Below are 27595 nucleotides of genomic sequence, written 5' to 3'. Positions count from 1 at the left end.
AAAAGTTATTTTAACATTAAACACTTCCCTAATGTGATTCATCGAGGCAGTACTTGGCTATTGTGTTTAGTTAAATATAAGCCTTTTATATTCGCAAAATCCTTTTTTCAGGGTCATGTATAGAACGTTGATTTTTTTTTTGGAATGATTACACTGAACAAATTTTTTTTGTTCCTGGGTAGTAAGTATTATTTCTTAATTGCTTACGCCTCAAAAGTACAGAAAATGGCTATTATTCCCCACAAACTTTGCTTATGTGACCAGGACATTTATCTTTTGAAATTTACCGATTTTCCAGAACATTCCAGATAGATTCAGTGCTGGGTGAACTTGGAATAACTTCTAGAACATTCTAGAACTTTCCAGTAATATAAATAGGAGTATAAATACAGGGCCTTAAGCCCATCCATTCAGTTTAGTTCCAGAACACTACCACACACGGGACTGGCCACAGCGGACCGAGTTCTCTGCGGGGAGGAACAACGTCAAGTGAAAACCACTGGTGGACCCCCGGAAGGTGCTGATGCCACCACTGCACATCAAATTGGGCTTTATGAAACAATTTGTCAAAGCTGTAGGTAAGGAGTCGGCAGCCTTCAAGTACCTTCAAGACTTCTTCCCTAAGCTGTCTGAGGCAAAGGTCAAAGCCGGTGTCTTCATCGGACCACAGATAATGAAGATCCTGGAGTGCAATGAATTCCCCAAGAAGCTCACTAGTAAGGAGAAAGCGGCTTGGAATAACTTTGTCGCAGTGGTTCGTGGCTTCCTGGGCAATCACAAGGTCGAAAACTATGTGGAGCTGGTTGAGACTCTGGTGAAGAACTACGGCACAATGGGCTGTAGGATGTCCCTCAAAGTCCATACCCTTGATGCTCATCTTCATAAATTCAAGGAGAACATGGGCGCGTACTCGGAGGAGCAAGATGAGCGCTTCCACCAGGATATACTGGACTTTGAACGCCGCTACCAAGGACAGTATAACGAGAACATGATGGGAGACTACATTTGGGGGCTGATTCGTGAAAGTGATTTACAATATAATCGTAAATCTCGAAAAATGACTCACTTCTAAATCTTTTGTAGTAATTTGTATAATTTTATTATAAATACATGTTAATTTTGATTCATGTTGTTTTTGTCTGACTTTATGTGAACGAAAGACACAAATTCGCCCGTTTTCTCATTGAAAATAGGTACATTTCAAAATATCACTGTCCTGGTCACAAAAGTAAAGTTTGTGGGGAATAATAGCCATTTTCTATACTTTTTAGGCATATGCATTTACGAAATAACACTTACTACCTAGGAACACAAATTGTGTTACATAGTGTTATCATTGAAATTGTTCAAAACAGCATGCAACAACAATTGTTTGGTTTCCAAAAGCTCTAAATCTATAGTGTGCAGACGACCAATCCTTACGTAACAAAATCATCTTCATAAGCAATAATTTAAAGGGGGGTGATGTTTTAGTCAAAGGCTTCAAAAATATGCCCCCATAAGTGACACTCATTAAATACAGTTGGTAATGGCAATGAAATCCGCATCAAACACTATCTTTGTACAAAAACCACATGGCTGCTGGTTTTCTCAATAGCCAATTCCTCGAAGAGCATACTTGTGAATCATTAATTATATATACAGCACCAATTCTGCCTGTTTTATTCTCCACCACCTTCAGTAATAACTGATTTCAAATGCAATGCAACAATGTAGGTTTTTATTCTAGATCAAGTGATTGCAAATAGGGAGGAATTCAAAACACTTCCAAACCAACATTGAAATTTCAATATATATATTTTTTAGCACATTGAGATTAATTATCTGTACTGCATATTCGGCTCCAGTAACCAATTTTCTTTTAGTGAAATTGAAACAATTAGCATTTTGGTCTGATCCCAGCATGCATTGCGTTTTTCTGTGTTGTCACATGATACGCTTCCGTAATAATGATGTAATTTATTTCACCAGAAAAGTCTTTGTGGAATGTCAATATTTTTTTAAGGCGGATCCGTCATTGAGATTGTTAGCCAATTTCCATTTTAATGAGGTTTTTTTTTGCAATGAAACCAGAGTACTCAAAGACAATTCACGCATTCGGTGGGCAGGGCAACAATGACAGGCAGGTTCACAGACCCACCACCTTCTCTGCGATTATCCATTAGCCATCTCACAGCCCAGTGGGCCGAGTTTGATAAACTTCAAAAGCAATGGATCGCAGATGTATTCCACTATGCCTGGATATGAATCCTTTCCCAAACGTAAAAAAACGTGAATGTACTCAACTGAACCTTGGACAGGCTCATCTCAGCCAACAGCCCATAGTGGGGGATATTCTAGATTCCTTTGGTAGAAACTGGTGTCTACATCGGACAACTACTGCAACAGCGGTCAAATGTCAATAAGTGTTGGTAACGTTACCACAGTGCTTGTGACAGGATAGGTGCCATTGAAAACATGTGGAGTTGCAAAAACTTGCCAAGATGACACGGAACTGGCTCTGGTGACATGCAAAGCATTACAATATGTCAAAATAACACATGCCAAAATATATATCCTCATTCCACTTAGCATACCTGACTGGTGGACACTGGCAGGGGGTTGGAAACCATGGGACCAAAAATATCCAGGTCACTTCCCATTCCACCACCCGTCCCATTGGGCACAGCGGATCCTTCGCTGTGCCACCCTTGTGCATCTGAAACGAGAAGCAGCATCTTTGGTTGATTGGTTTACACACAAGAGGGATGCACTAAGGCGGATTGGTTTACACACAAGGGAGAAACGCTTACATCATCACATGCCTGACACCTACGGTGCTTGTATGCAAAAGTATTCTATTGTTTCGTGTGATTCACCATTACAGCAGTGCGTGTCCTATGGTTGGTGAATTGGCTTAAGCAAATGTATTCGCGCAAATATTTTAGAAAATAGTATACAGGCAAGCAGGGAAGTTTCTCTTAAATACAATGAAGGTGAAACAGGCTCAAGATTTGCCTTGTTTATACAAGCCCAGGTTGAATACACACATCCAAAAAACCAACACAGAAGATATGCTCTTTGATGTGACATCACCCCTACTCTGACTCATATGGACTGCTTTTCTAGTTTTGCCACTAAATTGTAGTATAGTCTTGGATTTCATTGTCCCAGGTTTCCCTTGTAATGGGCCTGTGATGGCCCGGGTTCTAAGCAGTCACAAAACAGAGCACTGACTTTTGTAAACCAGTGTTGGGAAGTTACTCTTTGCAATAAAGAAGATCCTGTAATATTGTACTATAATTGTTTCTAGTGTGCAATTCAATTACTATTACATTAACCAGTTGATTATTTTTCATGATCAACCTGATATTGATAAAAGATGATTACAAAACAATTATATGTTATCAACATTTTGGGTTCATGCAATAATATTAGCAGCAACTGTATACATCACTAAAATAAAGCCTGATATTTTAGACATTAAACCAATCCAATATTCTGCATATTAAATTCAAGTACTTGGAAAGGTAATTAATTAGACTGTTACTGTGAAAAATGAGTATATACTATATTACTTTTCAAGTTGCCCTCCAAACATTCGCGATATGATATATTATATTGATGAACTGGTTATCCCCCCCCCCACCAAAATTGTATCCCAAATGTTGTGCTGCTGCAGAATCTCGTGAAATTAAGAATCCGTTAGGAAATCTCAAACAGGAGTGCAACCTCCCACGTTAAAGAATGGCCCTTAGAAGTGGACATCACAAAACTACTTCTGCAATGCCAGTAGTGGATTGAAAAGTGGCAGCATTTTTTTGTTATACTTAACACAATATTCATAAAATAAAGAATGTTCATATCATGATAATCTATGCAAGATGTTTTTTGTTACGAAATTAACATCAGCACCAATAAAGACCAAAAACTGTGTTTTTATATTTAGTTAAAAATTACGATTGATGTTGATCTGTACGATGGCATGTTTCTGTGCAATTCTGCTGCCAAATGAATGCTTTCTAGTATACTAACAACTTTCCACAATTGTGTTTCCTTGGAACCTCTAAGAGAATGTTTTAATGAAAGAAATTCTAAGCGAGAAACGTGCGGCATATGGGAGGCTGGTTTTGTGCTGTGTGTAAATGAAACCTACAAATGTCACAACACAAGCAGTGACTCAGCCACTGGAAAGGAAATGTCTCAGATGTGCATCACAGATTGTCTGACTGCAGGATTATGCACCTAATCTCATGCACTCAGAGTATCTGGAATCACAGGATGTGCCTATTTTTTCAATTTATCAGTGTGTTACCAACACTGCTACATATGCAGCCTGTCATCCCTCTAGTGTCGATAAAATCATTACAACTTTGCAGAAACTTCAAGAGTGGTTGATGCAACATACAAACCGGCTCCCATCATAAGAACGTGGCATTTTCATCACTGGCTCAGGACCGTCAATGAAAATGAGCACTGCCCAATGCTAGTTTGGAATAAGGAACAGTTATGCTTTGGCCTTTGACAACAAAAAACATTTCGCATTATTCAGTTGAATTGAGTATGTTATTTGATCAAAGAGATTTAATTGTAACTTAATTGTGAAATACTCAGTTGGTTAAGCAGTAGACCTCAAGTCGAAACTCCTCCAAGGTCAATTCAGCTTGACCATAATCATGATTCCATCACCCCCACCACCCAACTATGTAGGATGCTATGTGATAAAAAAAAAGTATGGGGGGATTCTTGTCGCAGGAACGTGAAATTTCCCCCAAATAGCAAGATGAGTGTGGTTCCAAAAAACACACATTTGTAAAGAAATTATGTAGCGATCTCTGTTTATATTATAAAATGTACTACAACCAAGCACATTAAGAGGGCTGTCATTGATGGCACTGTGGGAGATTTGAGGACATGGCACCAACAATTCCAGTAAAGCCACACTGGCTCATGAGCTCAAATATCTGTAAGAGAAGTCCAATTACACCGTGACACTAACCCAACACGGGCCACAAAGGGGACATGGTGACATAGAGAAGCACAGGGATGACGCTTTCATAATGCATAGACAAAAGCAGCCCATTGAACAAACCCGCGCTGTGTAATTTGTAAAACGCATAGGAAACATGGTAGTCATGGTAAAGTTTGTGTAGATTTTTACACGATTAAATTATCTTTAATTGTCATCTCCTTGCGCTCCGATTATTTTTGATAGAGGTAATTTGCCGTGAAGATTAGTCTAAGCCAGTGGTGGAAATTCCATAACTACTGACGCAGAGGCAAGTATATGTTTTTAAAAAACTATGAATAGTGGCGTTCGTGTCTAATTGCTATCCCACGATACACATACAATGACCACTTAACGTTACACAGAAAAAAGCATAATAAAATGATTAACAAGAATCATAGACTTAAAGCTTTCGTGACTGCAGGAATTCATATTCTTTGGGTCTTTCGGTAAAGTCACATAGATAGGTTCAAAGAAAATAACAAAAAACTACAATGTTTCGATCGCAACACAAGCGGTCGTCATGAGTTGCGATCGAAACGTCGTAGTTTTTGATATTTTCTTTGAACCTATCTACGTGACTTTACCGAAAGACCCAAAAAATAAGAATCATAGAGCTTAGCACTCAATCAAGAGACAATACATGACACTTAATATACGTATATTCTTGGTTCTTTCTGTAAAGTTACGTGAATAGAAAACAAAAAAATCTAAAAATGTAAAATAAAAATAAAATACAAGTAATACATTGAAAATAATAAAACAGTAAAATAAAAATAGTAAAATACAATTTAAAATAAATTGAAAAAAATAAAAGCAAAATACCCACGACGTTTCTATCGCAACAGAAGTGGTCTTCATCCGCCTGATGACTTCCACTGTCATCATGGACAACACCACATACAATTAACAAAATTCAGGACCTATTTAATGATGGTAGCTATACCAAAATCAATAGAGATCCCACCAACTGCCTGGTTATGAAAACCAACAATATCATCACTGATGCGACATCTTTAATCGAACCAACCAAGCGGTTTTCCTTAAAACCCTCTGTTGCTAGACTACCCAGATTGTATGGCTTACCAAAAATCCATAAAGAAGACACACAACTTCGTCCTATCGTCTCCAACATTAACTCACCCACCTACAAACTGGCCTGATTTCTGTCTGAGACCTTACAACCATTCACTAGTAAGACCACCTCAGCTGTACTTAACTCAGCTCACTTGGTATCGTTAATTAAGGACATCTCACTATCTCCAGGTGATTTGCTCATTAGTTTTGATGTAGTATCTTTGTTCCTCTGCCTGACACCATTGCAATCATTGAAGATTTGGTCCAACAAGGACTGAATGCTGATGTACCGGCCCTGGTTAGACACTGCCACACCAACACTTACTTCACCTGGAATGGAACATTCTACAAACATGTTGAAGGTACCTCAATTGGTTCTCCCTTATCTCCAGTTATCGCCAATGTTTTCATAAAAAAATTTGAGACATATGCCATCCAGGCATCTACTCTACGTCCGTCCTTGTGGAAGAGGTAACATAGATGACACGTTCGTCACCTGGCCACATAGCCTACCAGCTCTGAACCAATTCCTCAACCACATAAATTCCATACACCCAGCCATCAAATTCATCATGGAGGTGGAACAGGATGGCAAGTTACCATTTTTGTATGTTTTAATCGAAGACACCAGATGGCTCAATGAGAAACTGTCTACAGGAAAGCCACCCATACGGATGCCTACCTAAAACCTGACTCCCACCACCATCCATCCCAGAAGAATTCCCTCATGAAAACTCTACACCATAGAGCGTGTTGTATTTCTGACCATTACCACCTAGCCAGTGAACTGGAACACGTACACCAAGCCCTCTAGATGAATGGATATGCAGACTACACAATCCGTAAAGCTATCACCCCAACCGTTGAGAAAGAACCATCTGAGGACCAAATCAAAACCATCACTTTGCCATACATAGCAGGGGTCACCAAATATATTTCCAAAATTATGAGCAAACATAAGATCCAGGTTCGATTTAACACAGTACATAAAATTCGTGATTTGATCCCATCTGCGAAAGATGTGATCCCTGACATACAATACCCCGGCGTCTACAAACTAAGTTGTGCCTGCGGCAGTAGTTACATTGGGAAAACTAAGCAACACGACTCGGACGGTGTTTGTGAACATAAGGCGGATCTGAAACATGGTAGGACCAATACCTCTGCCGTTGCTAATCAATGTTTTAACGCTGTGGGCTCGCACGAAATAGATTTTTCCAAGATGGAGGTACTTTGCAAACCTACCGGCTACCTTCAGAGATTTGTTCATGAAGCCATCCAGATATATAAACAGACACAACTTCAACTGAGAAGATGGGTACAAACTGAGCAATCATTGGAAAGACGTTATTAACCAGGTAAAGTCTTTACTGACTGTGATGTTTCCATCCTGCCTGCCTATGTTAGCTGTTATTTCCAACTCTGTGTCTCTCTCTATTGTCATCTTAGATCTCTCATGTCTTCTTGGTTCTTTCGGTAAAGTCACGTAGAAGGGAAGTAATAAAATAATAAAAATAAAACATAATAAAATGAAATAATTCTCACGACGTTTCGGCTACAACGCAAGCAGCCGTCCTCAGGTGAAGAATGAGACACTACCAAGCTAGGAGCTTATATATAAACTGGGTTGGAGGTGGAAGAGCGCCTTAACAAAAAGAATGTCCATATGAAGAGGAATTTAGCATATTCATGGAAAATGCGTAGGAGGTGGGCGGGGGGGGGGGTTTCAAAGTCATATTATGCCCATGCATTATGCAGGATCAGCAGCACCAAGGGGGGGTGCAGGGAGTAGCATTAACAAAGGAAAGGAATGTTATTGATATGTAGCTGCAGTTACTAAACAACCACGTAGAAAACTAAAGTATAAACTACATAAAAAACTAAAGTATAAACTGCATAGCACCATCAGTATACTTACTATACTCTACGATAAGCTGAGTTACTAACAGCAAGTAATACATTACAATTCTACGTCGTAAAAATTATATAATATGCTTCCATCTAAACTTTATTCTCTTACATCACACGAGCATATACCGTACTATATACTGCCATAGATAAACCCAACATTAAATTATATACTGTATTACTATAAACCACCCTATACCTTATACATTTCAACATAACACTATGTATTATTCTACCCACCCTAATGTGTATCGAAATGGTTTATTACGTCCTTCCAATGATTGCTAAGCCAGAATCCATCTTCTCGGTTAAAATTGTCTCTGTGTTTGTATATGTGGATCGCCTCATGAACGAATCTCTCATGATAGCCAGATGGCTTGCAGAGAACCTCTGTCTTGGAGAAGTCAATGTCATGTGAGCCCACTGAGTTGTAACAGTGATCTGCCACGGCTGAGGTGTTTGTCCTACCGTGTTTCAGGTCAGCTTCATGTTCACGGATGCGGTCCGAGACATGTCGTTTGGTTTCCCCAATGTAACTGCTATCACAGAGGCAACTTAGTTTGTAGACACCAGGGTACTGTATGTCTGGAACCACATCTTTTACAGACGGTACCAAATCACGGATTTTATGTACTGTGTTGAATCGGACCTGGATCTTGTGTTTAATCAGGATTTTGGAGATCTTTTTTGTGACCCCAGCAATGTAGGGTAAGGTGATGGTTTTGAAAGGCTCCTCAACAGGATCCTTCTTGATGGTTGGAGTGATGGCTTTGCGGAAACCTTCTGCAGCCAGGCCACCAAGATTATACGGCTTGCCAAAGATACATAAAGAAGATACACCTCTTCGTCCCATTGTCTCTACTATCAACTCCCCCACCTATAAATTGGCTCGTTTTTTGTCTGAAATCCTACGGCATTTCACTGGAAAAACCACCTCTGCAGTACTAAACTCTACTGACCTGGTATCGACAATCAAGGGGATTGCCCTGTCCCCAGACGACCTGCTTGTCAGTTTTGATGTGGTTTCCTTATTCACCAAGGTTCCTGTACCTGACACCATCGCAATCATTGAAGACTTGGTTCATCAAGGACTGAATGCTGGGGTACCCCCCCTGGTGAGACACTGCTTAACCAATACATACTTCACTTGGAATGAAACTTTCTACAAGCAAATTGAGGGCACCCCAATGGGCTCCCCCCTATCTCCGGTTGTAGCCAACATCTTCATGGAGAAATTTGAGATGGACGCCATCCGGACTGCCACTCTAAGCCCGACCTTATGGAAGAGGTACGTAGACGACACTTTTGTCATCTGGCCACATGGCCGGCCTGCTCTAGACCAATTTCTCGACCACATCAATTCCATACACCCAGCCATCAGATTCACCATGGAAGTCGAAAATGATGGCAAGCTACCCTTTTTGGATGTCCTAATCAAAAGGAGACCTGATGGTTCAATGAGCCACTCTGTCTACAGGAAAGCCACCCATACGGATGCTTATCTAAAACCGGATTCCCACCACCATCCATCCCAGAAGAATTCTCTCATCAAGACTCTATATCATAGAGCCCAATGCATCTCCGACAATGAACACATTTCCAGTGAACTCAAACACGTACGCCAAGCTCTTAAGGCTAATGGTTACTCCGACTACACAATCCGCAAAGCCATCACTCCAACCATCAAGAAGGATCCTGTTGAGGAGCCTTTCAAGACCATCACCTTACCCTACATTGCTGGGGTCACAAAAAAGATCTCCAAAATCCTGATTAAACACAAGATCCAGGTCCGATTCAACACAGTACATAAAATACGTGATCTGGTACCGTCTGTAAAAGATGTGGTTCCAGACATACAGTACCCTGGTGTCTACAAACTAAGTTGCCTCTGTGGTAGCAGTTACATTGGGGAAACCAAACGACATGTCTCGGACCGCATCCGTGAACATAAAGCTGACCTGAAACACGGTAGGACAAACACCTCAGCCGTGGCAGATCACTGTTACAACTCAGTGGGCTCACATGACATTGACTTCTCCAAGACAGAGGTTCTCTGCAAGCCATCTGGCTATCATGAGAGATTCGTTCATGAGGCGATCCACATATACAAACACAGAGACAATTTTATCCGAGAAGATGGATTCTGGCTTAGCAATCATTGGAAGGACGTAATAAACCATTTCGATACACATTAGGGTGGGTAGAATAATACATAGTGTTATGTTGAAATGTATAAGGTTTATAGTAATACAGTATATAATTTAATGTTGGGTTTATCTATGGCAGTATATAGTACGGTATATGCTCGTGTGATGTAAGAGAATAAAGTTTAGATGGAAGCATATTATATAATTTTTACGACATAGAATTGTAATGTATTACTTGCTGTTAGTAACTCAGCTTATGGTAGAGTATAGTAAGTATACTGATGGTGCTATGCAGTTTATACTTTAGTTTTTTATGTAGTTTATACTTTAGTTTTCTACGTGGTTGTTTAGTAACTGCAGCTACATATCAATAACATTCCTTTCCTTTGTTAATGCTACTCCCTGCACCCCCCCTTGGTGCTGCTGATCCTGCATAATGCATTGGCATAATATGACTTTGAAACCCCCCCCCGCCCACCTCCTACGCATTTGCCATGAATATGCTAAATTCCTCTTCATATGCACATTCTTTTTGTTAAGGCGCTCTTCCACCTCCAACCCAGTTTATATATAAGCTCCTAGCTTGGTAGTGTCTCATTCTTCACCTGAGGACGGCTGCTTGCGTTGTAGCCGAAACGTCGTGAGAATTATTTCATTTCATTATGTTTTATTTTTATTATTTTATTACTTCCCTTCTACGTGACTTTACCGAAAGAACCAAGAAGATGAATCCCTGCAGTCACGAAAGCTTTAAATCGAAAAATCTCTCATGTCCTTTGGATTGCACTCTCATGCTCACATGTCCTTTGGATTGCACTCTGATGCTCACATGTCCTTTGGATTGCACTCTCATGCTCACATGTCCTTTGGATTGCACTCTCAGGCTCACATGTCCTTTGGATTGCACTCTCCTGCTCACATGCCCTTTGGATTGCACTCTGATGCTCACATGTCCTTTGGATTGCACTCTCGTGCTCACATGCCCTTTGGATTGCACTATCATGCTCACACGTCCTTTGGATTGCACCTCTCAGGCTCACATGCCCTTTGGATTGCACTATCATGCTCACACGTTCTTTGGATTGCACTCTAATGCTCACATGTCCTTTGGATTGCACTCTCAGGCTCACATGTCCTTTGGATTGCACTCTCCTGCTCACATGTCCTTTGGATTGCACTCTCAGGCTCACATGTCCTTTGGATTGCACTATCATGCTCACATGTCCTTTGGATTGCACCTCTCAGGCTCACATGCCCTTTGGATTGCACTATCATGCTCACACGTCCTTTGGATTGCACTCTGATGCTCACATGTCATTTGGATTGCACTCTCAGGCTCACATGTGCTTTGGATTGCACTCTCCTGCTCACATGTCCTTTGGATTGCACTCTCAGGCTCACATGTCCTTTGGATTGCACTATCATGCTCACATGTCCTTTGGATTGCACTCTCATGTTCACATGCCCTTTGGATTGCACCTCTCAGGCTCACATGTTCTTTGGATTGCACTCTGATGCTCACATGTCCTTTGGATTGCACTCTCGTGCTCACATGCCCTTTGGATTGCACTATCATGCTCACACGTCCTTTGGATTGCACCTCTCAGGCTCACATGCCCTTTGGATTGCACTATCATGCTCACACGTCCTTTGGATTGCACTCTGATGCTCACATGTCATTTGGATTGCACTCTCAGGCTCACATGTGCTTTGGATTGCACTCTCCTGCTCACATGTCATTTGGATTGCACTCTCAGGCTCACATGTCCTTTGGATTGCACTATCATGCTCACACGTCCTTTGGATTGCACTCTCATGTTCACATGCCCTTTGGATTGCACTCTCCTGCTCACATGTCATTTGGATTGCACTCTCATGCTCACATGTCCTTTGGATTGCACTCTCATGCTCACACGTCCTTTGGATTGCACTCTCAGGGTGCTAATCTCTCATTAACAATGCTGTTATGTGCATATGCGGGCATGATACTCTCTCCCCCATTAACACAAATGAGGTGCTTGCGTCCGGGGGTGGAATTCCTTTCCAAATCAGACCCGCTTGCTTGCCCATCGCCACATATATAACCTTGTTGTAACTGCTCTCTCGCTGGTTCAGCAGTTCCACTGCTGGATTATATTTTTTCCGCCTGAGGACGACCGCTTGTGTTGTGATCGAAACGTCGTGATTTATTTTATTTTATACCCATGTGACTTTACCGAAAGAACCAAGGAGTATGCTAATCTCTCTCACTTAACATCACCAGCCCCGCCCACTTCGTTTACACAGCCGCCGTTTACATTGACATGCTAATCTCTCTCACTTTAACATTACTAGCCCCGCCCACTTCGTTTAGGACCCTTGCACTACACAATTTCAAACCTTTAAAACAGCCTGCCTCAGCAGCTTTTCCCCCTTCTTTTTTCACCTGATGACGATTGCCTGTGTTGCGATCGAAACATTGTGATATTTTTATTATTTTTAATTAATTTTATTTTCATTTTTATTTTGTATTATTTTATTGTTCTATCTACGTGACATTACCGAAAGACCAAAAGAATATTTCTTATTTGTATTTTATTTAAATTCTTTAGATTTTTTTTTCTATTTCCGTGACTTTACCGAAATAACCAAGAATATTTACTATAAAACGTTGCTAATATTCCCTACTGACACACTATTGACCTCAATGAGAGAAATGCAACCGAATGGTCTTATCAGAAGGTTGGGTGGCCACTTGCCTGAGATAAGTTGCAAAAGATCAAAAGTTAAATTCCCAATAATGTATGCAAGCGTATTTTTTTACTGCATTCTGCAAAGTGGGCAATACAATCCTTAAGACATTAATCCCAAATCATAATAATGTACAATCTGTACAATCTGTACATTATTGAGGAATAACATTCAACTGCAAATAACATCACAATGTAAACACTCATTGTGATGCAGCGGATTATTCTGGGTAAATAAATACAGACTTGCATCCTATATCTCCACAAAAAAAATTATTCGTCTATTGGATTTTTACACTTACATCAACCAGCAGCATTTGTTTAAGAAAACATGCTCCTGGTAAAAATAAGCAATCAAATTCTAAGCATTTGATTGAACCAAAGGGCAATCAAATGCTGTTTCATGGAAGTCTGGAAAGGTCAATAAGCTAACAGATTAAGACGCATTTTATTTTATATATAGGAACACAAAAGACATCTATTTATTTTATTTACTTCCAAATTGATTGATGAAGCCTATGGAAGTGTAGAGGTCATGCAGGGACATGCCAGGATTTAATGTAGGGGTCACGAAAGGGGCGTGAAAGAGGGGATAGGCGATTGGTGGGGGGGGGGGGCAACCCAAAACAATCAGATTGGCGGGAAAGAGGAAGAGAGGATTTATAAAAAGATGTGGCACCAAGGCGAGGGGCTTTGGGAAGAAAAGGCTGAAGTCAACGAGCGCTCATACCCTGCAAGCATCCGCGCTGTGCCTGCCCTACCCTACGAGTATTCATGTTGATCAAAACGGCAAAATACCCTTGCCAGGACAACTCACGTGGACTCCCTTTCAGAAGTTACAATACTTACCCAAGCCGAGAAGGTCCACAGGAGGCTCAGCTGGCTTTGGTGGAGCTGCTGCCTTTGGTAAAGGAATTGGTGGCCGCTGCTGCTGCTGCTGCTCAGGAGACTTCTGAACCCGGAAGTGACAGCACAAGGAGAAACGGCCACTGATTAACACCAGCCCTAGCGGATACAACCAGCAATGCCAATTCTTTATCCACAAAGTTCTCGCCGAGTCTCAATACTTTTTTCAGAGGACTTGATTTAGATATTTTGTCATCACTAATAAGGTGTGTTTGGGAGCCATCCATTTAGGGGGAGTTAACCCAAATACGTACACTTGCGTATGGTGGGTCTACTGACAATGTACGTACACATAGGAAACGGGGGGGGGGGTGTGGAGCCTCAATAATAATATGTCTATATTGGCCTTCAAATTAGTTATTAATCTTTGATCGTTTCTGTGTGGATTAAATATCGGCCATTCTATAGAATAAGGGGGGGGGGGGTGCGTCAAGCGTATGTACGCAGGTGTGGGGGGGGGGGGTAAAAAGTAACGTGCGTACAGGGAGGGGTCAAGTTTTGCCAGATTTTTGAAGAACGTACTAAATGGATGGCCCCTTAGCTTGCAGAAGGAAATCAGAGAACCAGGAGAAAATCCACCGTGCGTACTAGGAGTAACACACCGTCTGCCAGTCATAGGGGTTGTTTGACCATACTCCACCTCATTGGTCATTGTGGGTTGATGAGAGATATATTATTACAGATATTGCTCCCCACTCACGTTAGCAGTGTCTAGGAATCAAACTCAGGCCTCAGGGTTTGTAGCGTAGAAAAAACTATTGTGGTACTGTTCCCCTGGGAAATTCATATTGTTGTCCGAACACACTCCAAAAACATGGTAAGTGTTAAATAATATACGGTATTCTCAATTTTTATTACACCCAAGTCGGTGCCCTGAGCCGGCAGTGCTGAGATCTTGGGTTTCACATCCCAGACCGCAACTTCAAATCTTGTGTGCGTGGTGGTGCCAGCCCAGTCACCAATGACAGCACAATGCACAAGGTCAAGAGTTAATCACAGCCACTGCTGCCAATCCTACCAAACACTGTCATCGCTTCCTGCCTTCTGCTAGATTTTTGAGCCACTGCAGTCGACACATAACCACCAATATCTGCTATTTTAGTTTCATCAACACCATCTGGATTAAGGTCTTCCTCTTGGTCACCCCCCCCCCCCACCTCTGGCTGCCTTCCCGATTAAATCTATTACTCTCACTTTGCACTAACAGACCTAGATATAATGTTTTTTTAAAATAAAATCTCTTGGTGTGTTTTCAACAGAGAAGACAGAGAGTGAAGCACTCACGTGTCTACACAGAAGACAGCACAAACCAGCACTTGAGATACAAGACATTCATGAACGAGATGTATTGGGTTATGGCCTGTGAAATAACTTCCCAGTCAAACAATGAAACACGTGTCTCTGTGGTGACAACCATAATGAAGGCCAAGTGTTATGCTCATTGTGTAACACAATACGCTGAGTGCAAAAACAAAACTGCATATCCACACAAACTTCCACATGTGGCCACTTGCATTGTGTAGACTCTTACGCGCACACACAATGGTGCACGGTTGTGTGTAAATGATAAAGAAAACTGTACAATGGCAAAACAACACACGTGTAAACAAGTGGGCACACAAATGCTATATCAGCTGCAGTTTGCTTTACCTGATTTCATCACCACTGCAAGTTCCTGTTCAGCCACTAGCACCAGCACAATGTAAACCACAGCAATGCCTTTGCCTCTCGAGCTTGTAACAACCTCTACAGTACATATCTCATCTCTAAGGTAACTGCTTTAACAGTGTCCCCCAGACTCACGGCTTTGGGTTTGCCGAGGGGAACTGGCTTCTCCTTTTTCTTCTCTTCCACCCGTTTGTCCTTCTCCTTCTGTAGGAAATAAGGCAAGTGTCACGTAAGCCACTGGAGCTATGCAGTTTTAAATCTAGATTGAAAACGAATTTCTTTAAAACTGCTTTTTGTGTTCAGTTATCCTTCTCCCGCACCTACAATTAGCACAGTTGGCTACATACGGTGCAAAATAATTTCAACATACATACATATGTAAGATGCACACAATACATATATGCGAAGCAACGGCACTTACAAGTCACTGACCATTCTTAAGCCACTGGTATACGAGTGACCACAAAAGAACACTTAATTTGGATTGCTATATTTAATCTGCGGTGAATCACACAAAACACTTAATCAGCTTCAGTAAGTGAAATGATAGTCAAATGTAGATCGACAAAGTTGCTTTACATGTTGCTTTCTTAGCATGTTTATATGTTGTGAAAAAGAGGGTCATATAAATCAGGGAAAAATGCAAATCAGAGACAGCATCCAACTGTTGGGAAAATGTAACCGAAAAAACAATTCGTTCTAAGCTTGTATGGATGGGCAAAGGATCTGTGTAATACGTAAAGTTTTAGCTTTGTTAATGATAATCCAAATACTTTAAAATTATGATCAAGCAAGGGACCATACCGTGGCATATGGACATCTGTGATGTCACCAGAGTGCTCTAATGTTATCATATTTCTTATCATTAAGGAAACCTGTAACTTTTATTGGAGACAGCAGGACACACAGCATATGTAGGCATCGACAAGCATTTGCTTTTGAGTTACATCTCCTCTGAAGAAAAGTATGTGAGCTTCAACGAAACACATCGATAGACGGGATGATGAGCTACGGACAAGAGTGAATTTAGAACGGCAGCCAAAGGAGAGAATGCACTCAAAAGGATGAACAAAGATGAGATCAGTTCATGTGCATGAGTAAAATGGAGTGTGGCATCACATTTGAGATGGCAATATAGGGTGGGGGATGGCCTTGATCCAGCAGTGGTTAAACAATGGCTGGTGATGATGATATGCTACAAGTGGCATTATTTAAACATTATGATCTGTGGAATTGTGGTCAGAGCTCTTGAATCGCAATTGGAAGTCAGATGGTGTCTCATATCCTTTGACGGACCCCAACCAGTTGTGGAAATCCCACATTTATAGCGGAGGCCAGTCTAGAGGGAAAACATGGTTGACTTCCTTTAGCAGTACTGATTCTTTTTTTTTCATCCTGGGAGATATAATGTTCTGAGTTGCAACCCCAAACCAGGATTTGAACTTGCAACTTTTCAACTTGAGTCAAGTCCCCTGCCCACAGTGCCACTTGGCCAAATAAGTTCTGGTAAATATTTTCATGCAAGCATAGCTAGCATGAAAAAAACCTAATCCAAATACGTTTTTTTCATGTTTCTAAAACAAACAAATGTATGAATTCCCAGCCGTTTACATAGCAGGACATGCACCGTTCAGTTTTTCAGTGGCTTAAATAGGGAAGGGTGACAATACCTCCACTCGGCTCTCTCCTGATAGTGACGCCGAGGAAGCCGAGGACTGTTTGCGAGAGAAAGGCGCACATTTGTCACGCATGGCGCATGGCGCGCGTAGTGAACACTAAACATGCACAAGGCTACCAAAAGTCCCAGTTTGACTGGGACTGCCCCTATTAGTCGGAAGGCTGTTCGAGTGTCCCCAATCTTTTGAAAAAAATCATGTTTTCGCCTCTACTAAATATTTTTGGGCTTCATGCTCGACTGCCAATCGGGGGCAAACGACGGAGCTACCTGAGCAGTGATTAGGATTTACAGAGACGTAGACAGGGCTCATCATGCATCCCGGTCAAGCTTCCCGGAAAATTTGGAAGCTTTAATGACAAAGGCAGCCATATAAAGAAGAAAAGTACTGGCAGTGTTGAGTGCTATGCTAATGCAACAGGATGGGTCTCACTGTGGTTAGACTCACAATTGAAAGCGTCTCCCGTTAAACGATGGTACTCGAGCCAGTGGGGTAAATAATGGTGGTGGCTCGTTTGAACAGGGAAAGTTTGACATTTTTGAAGCAATTAATCACAAAAGTAATTTTTTTATAAAATTACATTATTTTGAAAACATTCAGCTATGTTACACAAAAAACCTTAATAAGTAAGCCATGATGAGAGACTGGTAACTTTTCAAAAGTAGCCTTCTCTCAGCACAAGTGTAATGACAGGCAACAAAGCCAACAGATTTGGTAACAGGTTCCAATTACCCAGACATAGAACTGAAAAATGAATTTAAACACATCTCTTCACATCGTACCTGTCACACCAGGGCACAGTTTTAATCAAGCAAGTCCAGTTGAGCACCACAACATTTATGTTTATAGCAACCGCTGCGAGCTGCGCAGGTGCCGGCCTAGCGTGACGCTGCTGGCAGCCAATGTTCTCAATTCAATTGGAATGTTTTATTTACTGAGTCCACCAAGATTCAGTATTTTTCCAAAATTATACAGCTTGGCACCCAAAATTAAATAGGTAGTTGCATTAATATACAGTATTAGGTGTAGACACTGACCTACCACCACAGGAATGTGGAATTTCCATCAGAGGCTCAAGGCTAAGAACGGAGTTGAACAATGCCCAACCCTCGCTTGAGTTTGGAAAGACACTCTTAGCATTATCTACAAATAAACTTCAGCGAGGAAACTGACCCACACATGGTTACAACACTAGAAATTATCTGCAAGTTTTTCCGGGCGGCTGTGGCAGGAATTGAACCATCAGACATGTTTACTCTGGCTCAGTGGCAAGTTCTGTACACTTATGACACACAGCTGCCTGGTAGGGTGGTATTAATCTATACATGGGGAAAAAGCAGAAAATGACATTTCAGCACTGGCAGAAAACGAGAGCGCCGGTTTATGTCAGTCCTTCAAGGCAATTGCTTTATCTATCACTATGTTCAGAAGAGCAATCACTATCTATCACTATGTTCAGAAGAGCAATCACAGATGTGCCAACATCCCATTAAAGGTACCATATACACATGTATTCATGTTTTGACTTACAACTTTCGTGACTGCAGGAATACATATTCTATGGTTCTTTCGGTAAAGTCACGTAGATATAAAAAAATTACAATAAAATAATAAAGTGAATAAAAAATACATCTTTATTCAATTTTTCATTTTTATTAAATAAAGTGAATACAAATACATCTTTATTCATTTTATTTTCATTTTTATTAAATAAAGTGAATACATTTTTTTTTCACTTTCTTTTAATTTTTATTATTTTATTGCTATTATTTTTTTTCTATCTATGTGACTTTACCTAAAGAACCATAGAATATGTATTCATGTGTTTGTCGCGCTAAAGCTTAGTTGGCTCATTACGTCAATGCATTCTATATTCCCCATTCCAGTGCACTCATCGAGTGCCTCTAGAGCACCCGTGTGACCTTGTACAGCATGCCACGTCCCCAGCAAACATGCTTTCATGTGCCTTTCTCAATCACAGAGACACGTGGAGGATGAACAGCGTTCAGCTTAACACGGATTACTGGATATTTGAACTGAAAATAATTTGGTCCTATAGCATAACTCACAAATCTTATCAACAATTGAAAGTTTAAAAATTCCAATTCAAAGTCTAGATATTGCTCTGATCAAATGAGCAATGGGGCAGCACCAATGTCATTGGAAGCCCTGAATCAGTGGTGGAAATACATTCCCATGTGAGGAGCCAGAATCACCTTCGAACAACCACTGTTATTATGTCTGGGGAAAGTCAAAAGCACAGCCACCATGCAGTGCGTTGTCAGACTTCCCTTGAAGTGGCAGCATCGTTGCACCCCATGCGTCCTCTCTACTGTAGCCTGCTTGTCAGTACTCATTACCATTGCACTGTTTGCCTAACAAACAAGTGGCTAAGCTTGGCCATATTGACCCAGTGAATATGAGAGCTTGATAAACACACAAAAATGCAGAGCCTCAAGTATTCTGCTTGTGTGTAAACTCCCACAAGAACTTTGAAACTGCACAGGAGTGAAGTTATTGCTTGTACGCTCTTCAGTTTACAGTAATTATTGTCTGGGCGACCAAAAAAATATCGATTCTGTCGATCTGTATGCCAAGGACAAGTAGGTTGAGAATAAATTGGATTTTTGCGATCTTACTATTACTGACCTTAAGAGCATTAATGTCCAAACTTTTGTCCATGTACTTTTTCTTTTCATACTTGTCTCGGATGAAAATCTCGACGGCACTAAATTGTAGGTTAGCGGTTAAGGGTTGCCAAGATAGACACTGCCAGTGTGTAAATACTTTTACAAAACAGTAATTCCAACACAGAGCAGTAAACACAAAACATTAGTAAATTATTCAGAAAACATGAATATCTTCTTATATTTAAAACCATCTTTTAAATATTTAATGTAGAACACGCCTAAATGTGAACGGTGACTTCATTTGCTAAATGACACGAAAGGTGCTGAACAGGCACTCGTGCGTGTATGCCTGCATTCGTGAGCGTATGCAATTAACAGGCAACGCATTCGCGCAGTGGTAAAGCGCATTCTCTATGAACCCCAATGGCCAGAGTTCGATTCCCTGCCAATGCTAACATCAGTGGTGAGTGATATCCGAACCAGTCCTGGCTACCCCACCACATAACTGACCTTCATGGTTAAGTATGGTCAAACAACCCCCGTGACTGACATGGCACAGGGAAGCCTTCATCCAGAAGCACTTGGACCAATAACTATCAATTGATATTTAATTTAATTGACTAAATATAAAAAATCGCACCATATATTACCGTGCTTAGAGTGATAGACTCGTATTTGGAAGGTCACACATTCAAAATTCAGATCAGGGAACAATTCAACTCATCATCCCCCTCAAGGATGCATAATGAGAATCACTTTTTAGTCCTCAGCATAAAAATGTGCATTCTCAGCAAATGGTTCAGGGCCAACAAAGGAGATGAGCACCACCCCATTGCTTGTTTGAGCAGCTAGACACAAATTTGTGCCTACTTTATTGACCATCATGCAGAGATGAGCTGAGACGGCATCTGTCCTCAACTCAACATTTTCCAATTGTGAGTCCAGAACTCTACTCAGTGTAACGTTGCATAATCCGAGGATTTTTATCTATGAGGTTTAAGAGCTTCAAATCAAGATTGAGGTTTAAGAGCTTGACTTGCCAGGAAACGGCCTTAGGAGTGTGTACTCCTACAAAATGCTGCCATGCATTATTATTATCATCATTCGTAATGACAAAATGTCAGGACTAAAGCATTGGTGTCCAGCTTCTAGGGAAACAAGCAGTGAGCATGCCGAATACGATTAACGTTGCAGGCATTTGTGCCCAAACGCATAGTGAAAGGTGGCGGGGGGCTAGGAAGGCAGGGCTCGCGTCAACCGGTAATCCTGTAGGGACAATGCGACAGCTTAGTCAGTACATAAACAGCAGCAACATTTCTTCAGCCGGGCCGGGCAAAGGATACTGGTCGGACTGCGGCCTCCTGAAGCTGTCTGGCAGGTTGGCCTCGTACAGACGTCGTGCTTTCCTGTTGCCCATCTCTTGAATGTTCTACCGTGCATGCGGAACACACAGCGCACCAGTTATAATGCATCGAACATCCTCTTGGGACAGTGAGTGATTGACAATCCTCTCCCGGAATTTGTTAAAGTCATTCGTCGATGACTGGAGGCTCATCTGCAGGCATGTGATGAGTCATCCAATTACATTTATGGAGCTGTCACAAATTCGAGACATGACTCGAGTGAAGAATAACATGTTTATTTTACGTTGTCTACAGTCTCATGCATTGTCTGCTTCATATTCTCTCTCATTTCCTCTATTCATATACGATTAGTTTTATTAGCACAAATGCATAATTAAAAAATAATCAATTCTTATGCACACCATTCAATGCATGCATTGTGAATGGAAGTTGTGATGTCATATTTTGTGTCATGTAACACCAAAACCAAAATTATATATTTTTTCTGTATTATGTACTGTACACAAACAATAACAACAACTGCCATTCACCACTAAGTGATTGTGCCAGGCCTTATGCACTTTACACAAAAAACACAGTATGATACACATTAGCAAGCACTTACCAAAGAGCACAACAGTGCACAGGCAGGCAAATTAAAGCACCTTTGAGATTGTTAGGGTTCAACATTAACACTCAGATCAAAGCACTTTCAGGATTCTTAGAGAACATTAATGTCTGAAGCTCACGAGGCCAAACCAATGCATCTTCAAGACCCTCAGAATTCCATTCTAATGCTGGTGGCTTGGCTAAATAATGAAAATATTTACGATTTTTTAGGGTTCATTGTGAGATAGATAGAATAAGACCCTTAGCATTCGGTTCAAAAAGCCAAATGAAGGCCTTCAAAATATTTACTAATGATGAATACCTGTGGCTCAGGAGCCAGTTTGAAGCATATCATTAGCCGCGGGGAGGCAGTGAGTGAAACATGGCTGAGCGTGTTTCTCTGGTTCGGACAGCATTTGTCCTCCAGTCTCTCCCCCCAACACCGAGCGTATGCAGCAGACACCGTGGTTGCAGCAGCTTGGAGGCACCTACCTGGATCTGCTCGGGCGTCCACTGGTCGAGATTGACAGACTTCACGCGCGAAATGTGCACGCCCAGGTTGCGGTGGATGCCCGCACAGCGGATGCACACGAACACGCCGAGGTTCCACGATGCCCACCTGGGACCTGGGCAACCGGAGAGCGCTCCCAGTCAGGGTGGCCACACACACCACGGTGGTCACACGCCTCGTGCTCAACTCAAAGTGAATGTGAGATCTGCCACAGTTGCGAGACGTTAACTACCATGCCTGGTATACCGGTCGTGGGTTTGATCCAGACCCTCGTGCTTGTATATTTGGAGTGTTCTCCCCGTGGTTGCGTGGTTTTCCCTCCACATTTAAAAATATGCGTTTAGATTATTTGGCTGCCATGAATTTCAGGTCGCATTTGGAAAAAAATGCTATATAGCTCAGTCGGCCTTACACCTGCTAAAATATTTTTGTTTTAATGCGTACCTTACATATAGTTTGGGTGTAAAAAAGCATAAATTCGTTCATGAAGTTCGATTCTTGAGAGGCGGCTGGGTGGCTTATGTTAAGAGAGATGAATCGTCACTGTGATATCCTGAGATGGAATCGGAGTTTCAGATGCCTGTGGTTAAATTACATTTTTAAGTATCGTGAGTTTGTAGTATTAGTCGAGTCACCAAAAGCAGCACAAACATCTAATTAAATTGTATTTGCCACTTAGTTTGACTACATTTCAGCTTTACAGAATTTTAAATGTCCACTTGACTGCCATGCGACTCAGTCCTCTGTTGTAGGGAAAGTGGGACAGTACTGTCCCCTAGCACGGATAAGGTAACTTGAAGGGATCTCAGTAGTTCTGCAAAAATCTGCTTCAACATGCCATTCCGTAACAAAGGGTGATATTCTACTTATGAGAGTTCAAAGTGGGGTCAATTCTGGACGTGTTTAGAAGCTCAGAGATTAGAGTGCTAAGCAGAGACTCTAAAATGCTAGATTATAAATCCAGGAAGCCACCTGTGATTAAACGGGGTTCTGAACTTTCCATAGGTTGATGGTATTGGTAGCCATCTTAAAGTAGAAGACTAGGTCATAATTGAATTAATGGTTGTGGTGTATGTGAAGCATACAATTTATTCACATTGCTTAACAGAAACACATTACTCAGGGCAGCAAGTTGAACGTTTGCCAAATAAAATAAAAATTAGGTCTTTGTGGAAAGTTCCCACTGCATTGTTTCTCCTTGTCGAGGCACCACAGTAAAACTTAGCAAAATAACGAGTTTAATATGTTCGCTACTTGCCCCTACAAGAAATTGAGAAAATATTCACACACAACACCTTCATTGTGCCATACCTTCTAAACTGCAGGTTCAGTTATACTGTACTAGCTTTACTACCCGGCTTCGCCCGGGACTTGGATTCTTGTCGTGGATTAATACACGGCCTACGCGGTGGGTGGGGAGGGGATGCGTGACGTCAACAGGCACACTGCGTGACGCTGCCGCATGCGGGTGACATCACAAATGTGACGTCACCGCTCACTTGCTGTGCAAAATCTATCCATTATTGCACCTCCCCCCCCAAAATACAAAAGTCTATTTTATACATGTTGCATTGTGTACAGTCTGGAAGCTACCCACATGCCACATTTCAAGTTTGTTGCATGTCGAGAAGTATGCTAAACATTTCGAAAAGACACACATTCACAAATTTCCCTTTTATATATATAAGATAGTATAAACGTTTAAAGATTACACACAGGACGTATTATTTAACTGTACACACACTCGCCATATACAGTACTCCATTAATTCATTATGATTCAATGTTTGGAGTGGGAAACTTCACCTTCCCATAGCAATGACAATTTATTGTAATGACACTACAATTGCAAAACAAAGCATTGCCTTGCTATAAACTTGCATGACAAAAGCAAGTTTCGGGCCACACCACCCACCACTGATGTGTAATTCTGGTCTTAGCAGGTGCTTGCTAAAAATAGTTCAAATTAGCCATCAACACTTCACATGGCCTCGAAGTGCACCTAGTTTGGCATAAACGCCGTGGTGACGTCAACTGACACTTAATGGTGAATGGCGGCTGTTGTATCTGTATGCTCCTGTACATTTCCTGTGCAATGGTGCCAAAATATGCGTGTGGGAGTCCATATCCAGTGGGATTCTGCCCTCCAATATATATTGCACACGTCCTGTGCCACATGAGCATGGGAGCAAGCTTTATAAGTGTGTGGGTGTTCGGGGAACGTTGCTGTGTTGGTTATCGCACTGTACAATAACCTCAACAACCCAGGTTTGATTACGATCTATAAATACCAATCAATATCTGAATCTATTTTTGGCTTTAACTACATTATGTAGTATGGTTAATATCAGAAAAATTATATTAAGGTGGCTGGGCATGCCCAGTTGCTAGTTGCTGGACAAAAGGAAAGCTGAAAGTTTAACTATTGCTTACTGGCCAACTGAGCCCAATTGTCATGAAAATGAACACTTCATTTCTAGGAAGTCAACAGTAGCAATCCTATGAGGCATTGTAACCAATTTCCACAAAAGGAAATTAGGAATTTTTAACGCTGGCTTAGGACATCCAACGTGCCCCCCCCCCCCCCCCCAATTTTTCTTTTGAACAGGGTCTTTAATGTGAAGAGCACGCGTCCTCACCAGGCTACAAAGGGATAGTTTGCCTTTGTGCGCTGAGGGAAGAAGCATGAAGCCCCCCCAGGCAGTGTCAACGCAAATTAAAGGCGCGTCAGCTGTTTTGCGAAATGACTACTTGGCAAGCGGAAATGCGTGCGCGCAACATGCCGCGTCAACTGCAGCGGTGGCACTCTGGAGGCGCGTCACGCAACACGCCGCATAAGACAGTGGACGTCCATCATCGCCGCCCAGCCACACAATGCATCTTGTCGTGCTAGACTTGTCTTGCACAAATTAGTTCAGGATACAGAGATCACCACAACCAATTATGTCGATACGCCAAGCTTCCCACCTTGTCATATCGCATGGCTGTTTCATTCATGATCCAACCTCCTAGGGTAGTTTTTGTATAAACCCAATAAACATTTACAATCTGAATGTTGTTGATTTACTCAAGACACCAGAGTGCTGTACTAGCAACGCATTGGCATGTTCTGTTTACGTGACAAAGCTTACTAATTTGCTGTGTCGGGTGGTGGCGGTTTTAATGACATTTATATTTATGCGATCTAACCCAAAAAAAACCTGTATTATGGATATTGGTGGCGCAAGCCTACGTGTTAAACTGGCAACCTTTTGTTGGCACCCTAATATCCATTTAAGTAACCTGTCTTCATAATAAATACAGCACGTGTTCCTCCTACATCACAACCACCTCTTCCCGAATAAGTCCATAAGACCTTCCTCAACTCTCCATTCTGAACTTTCAAGTTACTTACTCGATCATAAAAAATATATATCTGAAAGGTGTATCTGTAATTTGCCGCGGGAAGAGCCCACTGCGATATATACGCAACTCCAATAAGGGAAATGTTTTCCTTCTAATAGTCTCAGGATGCACGGATGGATTTATAATGCTTAACTTAAAACTTAAATAATGACGGTTGTGTCATGGGGATTGTTCAACCAAGCACGGGATAGTCGTAACCATCTCCACTGTTGGCTCTAAGCCAGTGGTTGAAATTCACCACTACTATAACAGGGGCTAGCGTCCCTAAAAGTGTGATACTCATTCCATAAAGGGATGATAAGCCGAGGCAACTCCCAACCGGGACTTTAACCTGACAGGTCTTCTAGTTGTGATGTCTTCTGCCACTACACTTAAGTACTTCGAAATGTTCACGTTGTATTGTTGTTAGCAAATGTGATTAAGACACAGTATTTTAATTTCTATTGTGTTCCCCTTTTGTGTTTGGTTTGGATTATGTTACTACCCGTGCCCTTTTACTTTTGTCTTCTCGATTCCATTATTTAGGTCTCACAACAGATGTGCATGTCAGTGGACTCTCTCCTGGTTAAATAAAGATCTTAATATTCTGTAGTGGATCTGCCTTAGGTAACCTTATTTCACTAAGTGCACAGGTGATACAATTTGATGACACTGAATAACTCCCACTGGAATTTGTTAAAATAATTGTGTGCACTAACATACTTGCCTTGGCATTATTACATTGATTATGTGTGTAAATCACATTCGCTGAGCACACATCAAATTTCCCAAAACGAAAAACGGCCAGGGAATGTACTGTCATGCACCAAGCTAGCAGGACACAGCATGGATGAGGGTAATAGTTAATCTAGCACGACGAGTCTTAGACGCCAGTGGAGATATCAGGGTGCATGTGCGTTTAATCTCAACCTGAGCTGTCTCTAGCATGGTAAGAAGACACCTCTGTGGATGGACAGGGTCCACTGCCCACCTCAGGCTAACATCTAAATGCAATAACAGAAAAAGTCAAAACTCGGAAAAGCAACATGATGTAATCATACATAATAAAGGGAAATTTGTGAATATGTGTGTCTGTTCGAAATGTTTAGCATACTTCCCGACATGCAAAAAAATTGAAATTTTGCATGTGGGCAGCTTCCAGACTGTACACAATGCAAAAAGTATAAAAATAGACGTTTGTATTTGGGGGGGGGGGGGGGGGGCGCAATAATGGATATATTTTGCACAGCAAGTGAGCAGTGACTCCACATTTGTCATGTCACCCGCATGCGGCAGCGTCACGCAGCGTGCCTGCTGACGTTACGCAGTGTGCTTGCTGACGTCCCCCCCACCCTCTGCGTAGGCAGTGTATTAATCCAAGTCTCGGGCGAAGCCGGGTTGTAAAGCTAGTTATACATAATTCCCGCCTCCGCGTTAGTGTTTTCACATCCCCAATTTTAACCCTACCGCGCTATTGGTGTCACATTAATTTGGAACTGTCACAGAACAGTGCAAACCCACTACGTTTGAGAATGGACCAACGAAGCGGATGTCACAGAACTACCTCTGAGCGATATCTCTGAACAGTCAATCATAATTGGGCTGTGATCATCAACTCAACAGTTTAAAATGCAGTTTAATCACAGGTGGCTTGTCTGGATTTTGACAAAGATTCTCAAAAGTGCCAACTCAGCATTCGGTCCTCTTGAGGCACTCAGCCACCTCACCCTCCCCCCTCTTATATGTCAGCTCCTTCTTACTCAACAACATTGCCAATGCACATTACCTACTTATTCCACTACATACGCGGCTGATGTGAACAGCTTAAGGGTATTGAGCGAAGGGTAACCTTAGCTATCACGCTTACCCCAGCCATAACCCCTATTCCCAGTTCATGCCTGTCATGTTAATAATAAAAATAAAACATCCGACAAGGTTACGAAAACGGATTAAAAATTCGTTAAACATAAAGAAAAATACAGAATAACGCAGTGAGATTGCTGTTTCAGACATCTCTTTAC

General features: G+C 41.5%; 1 protein-coding gene across 4 annotated transcripts in view; it reads right to left on the bottom strand.

The window, feature by feature from the left end:
* Window positions 1–27595, bottom strand: part of LOC144717809 (stromal membrane-associated protein 1-like) — a 37224-nt gene that overhangs the window by 8246 nt on the left and 1383 nt on the right. The window contains exons 2-8 of one of the 4 annotated variants that reach the window (XM_078593472.1): window positions 22173–22306; window positions 21072–21157; window positions 19748–19826; window positions 17093–17137; window positions 15558–15626; window positions 13698–13800; window positions 2577–2698 (exon numbers count right to left, since the gene is read on the bottom strand). In XM_078593472.1, the coding sequence (XP_078449598.1) occupies window positions 2577–2698; window positions 13698–13800; window positions 15558–15626; window positions 17093–17137; window positions 19748–19826; window positions 21072–21157; window positions 22173–22306 (638 nt within the window). The remainder of the gene's footprint in view (window positions 1–2576; window positions 2699–13697; window positions 13801–15557; window positions 15627–17092; window positions 17138–19747; window positions 19827–21071; window positions 21158–22172; window positions 22307–27595) is intronic. The other 3 variants (XM_078593473.1, XM_078593474.1, XM_078593475.1) reach the window with 3 other exon arrangements.

Source organism: Lampetra planeri, chromosome 4 (assembly GCF_965212315.1).
Source record: "Lampetra planeri chromosome 4, kcLamPlan1.2.h2, whole genome shotgun sequence".
NCBI lineage: Eukaryota > Metazoa > Chordata > Hyperoartia > Petromyzontiformes > Petromyzontidae > Lampetra > Lampetra planeri.
This window is presented reverse-complemented; position numbering and strand designations above follow the sequence as displayed.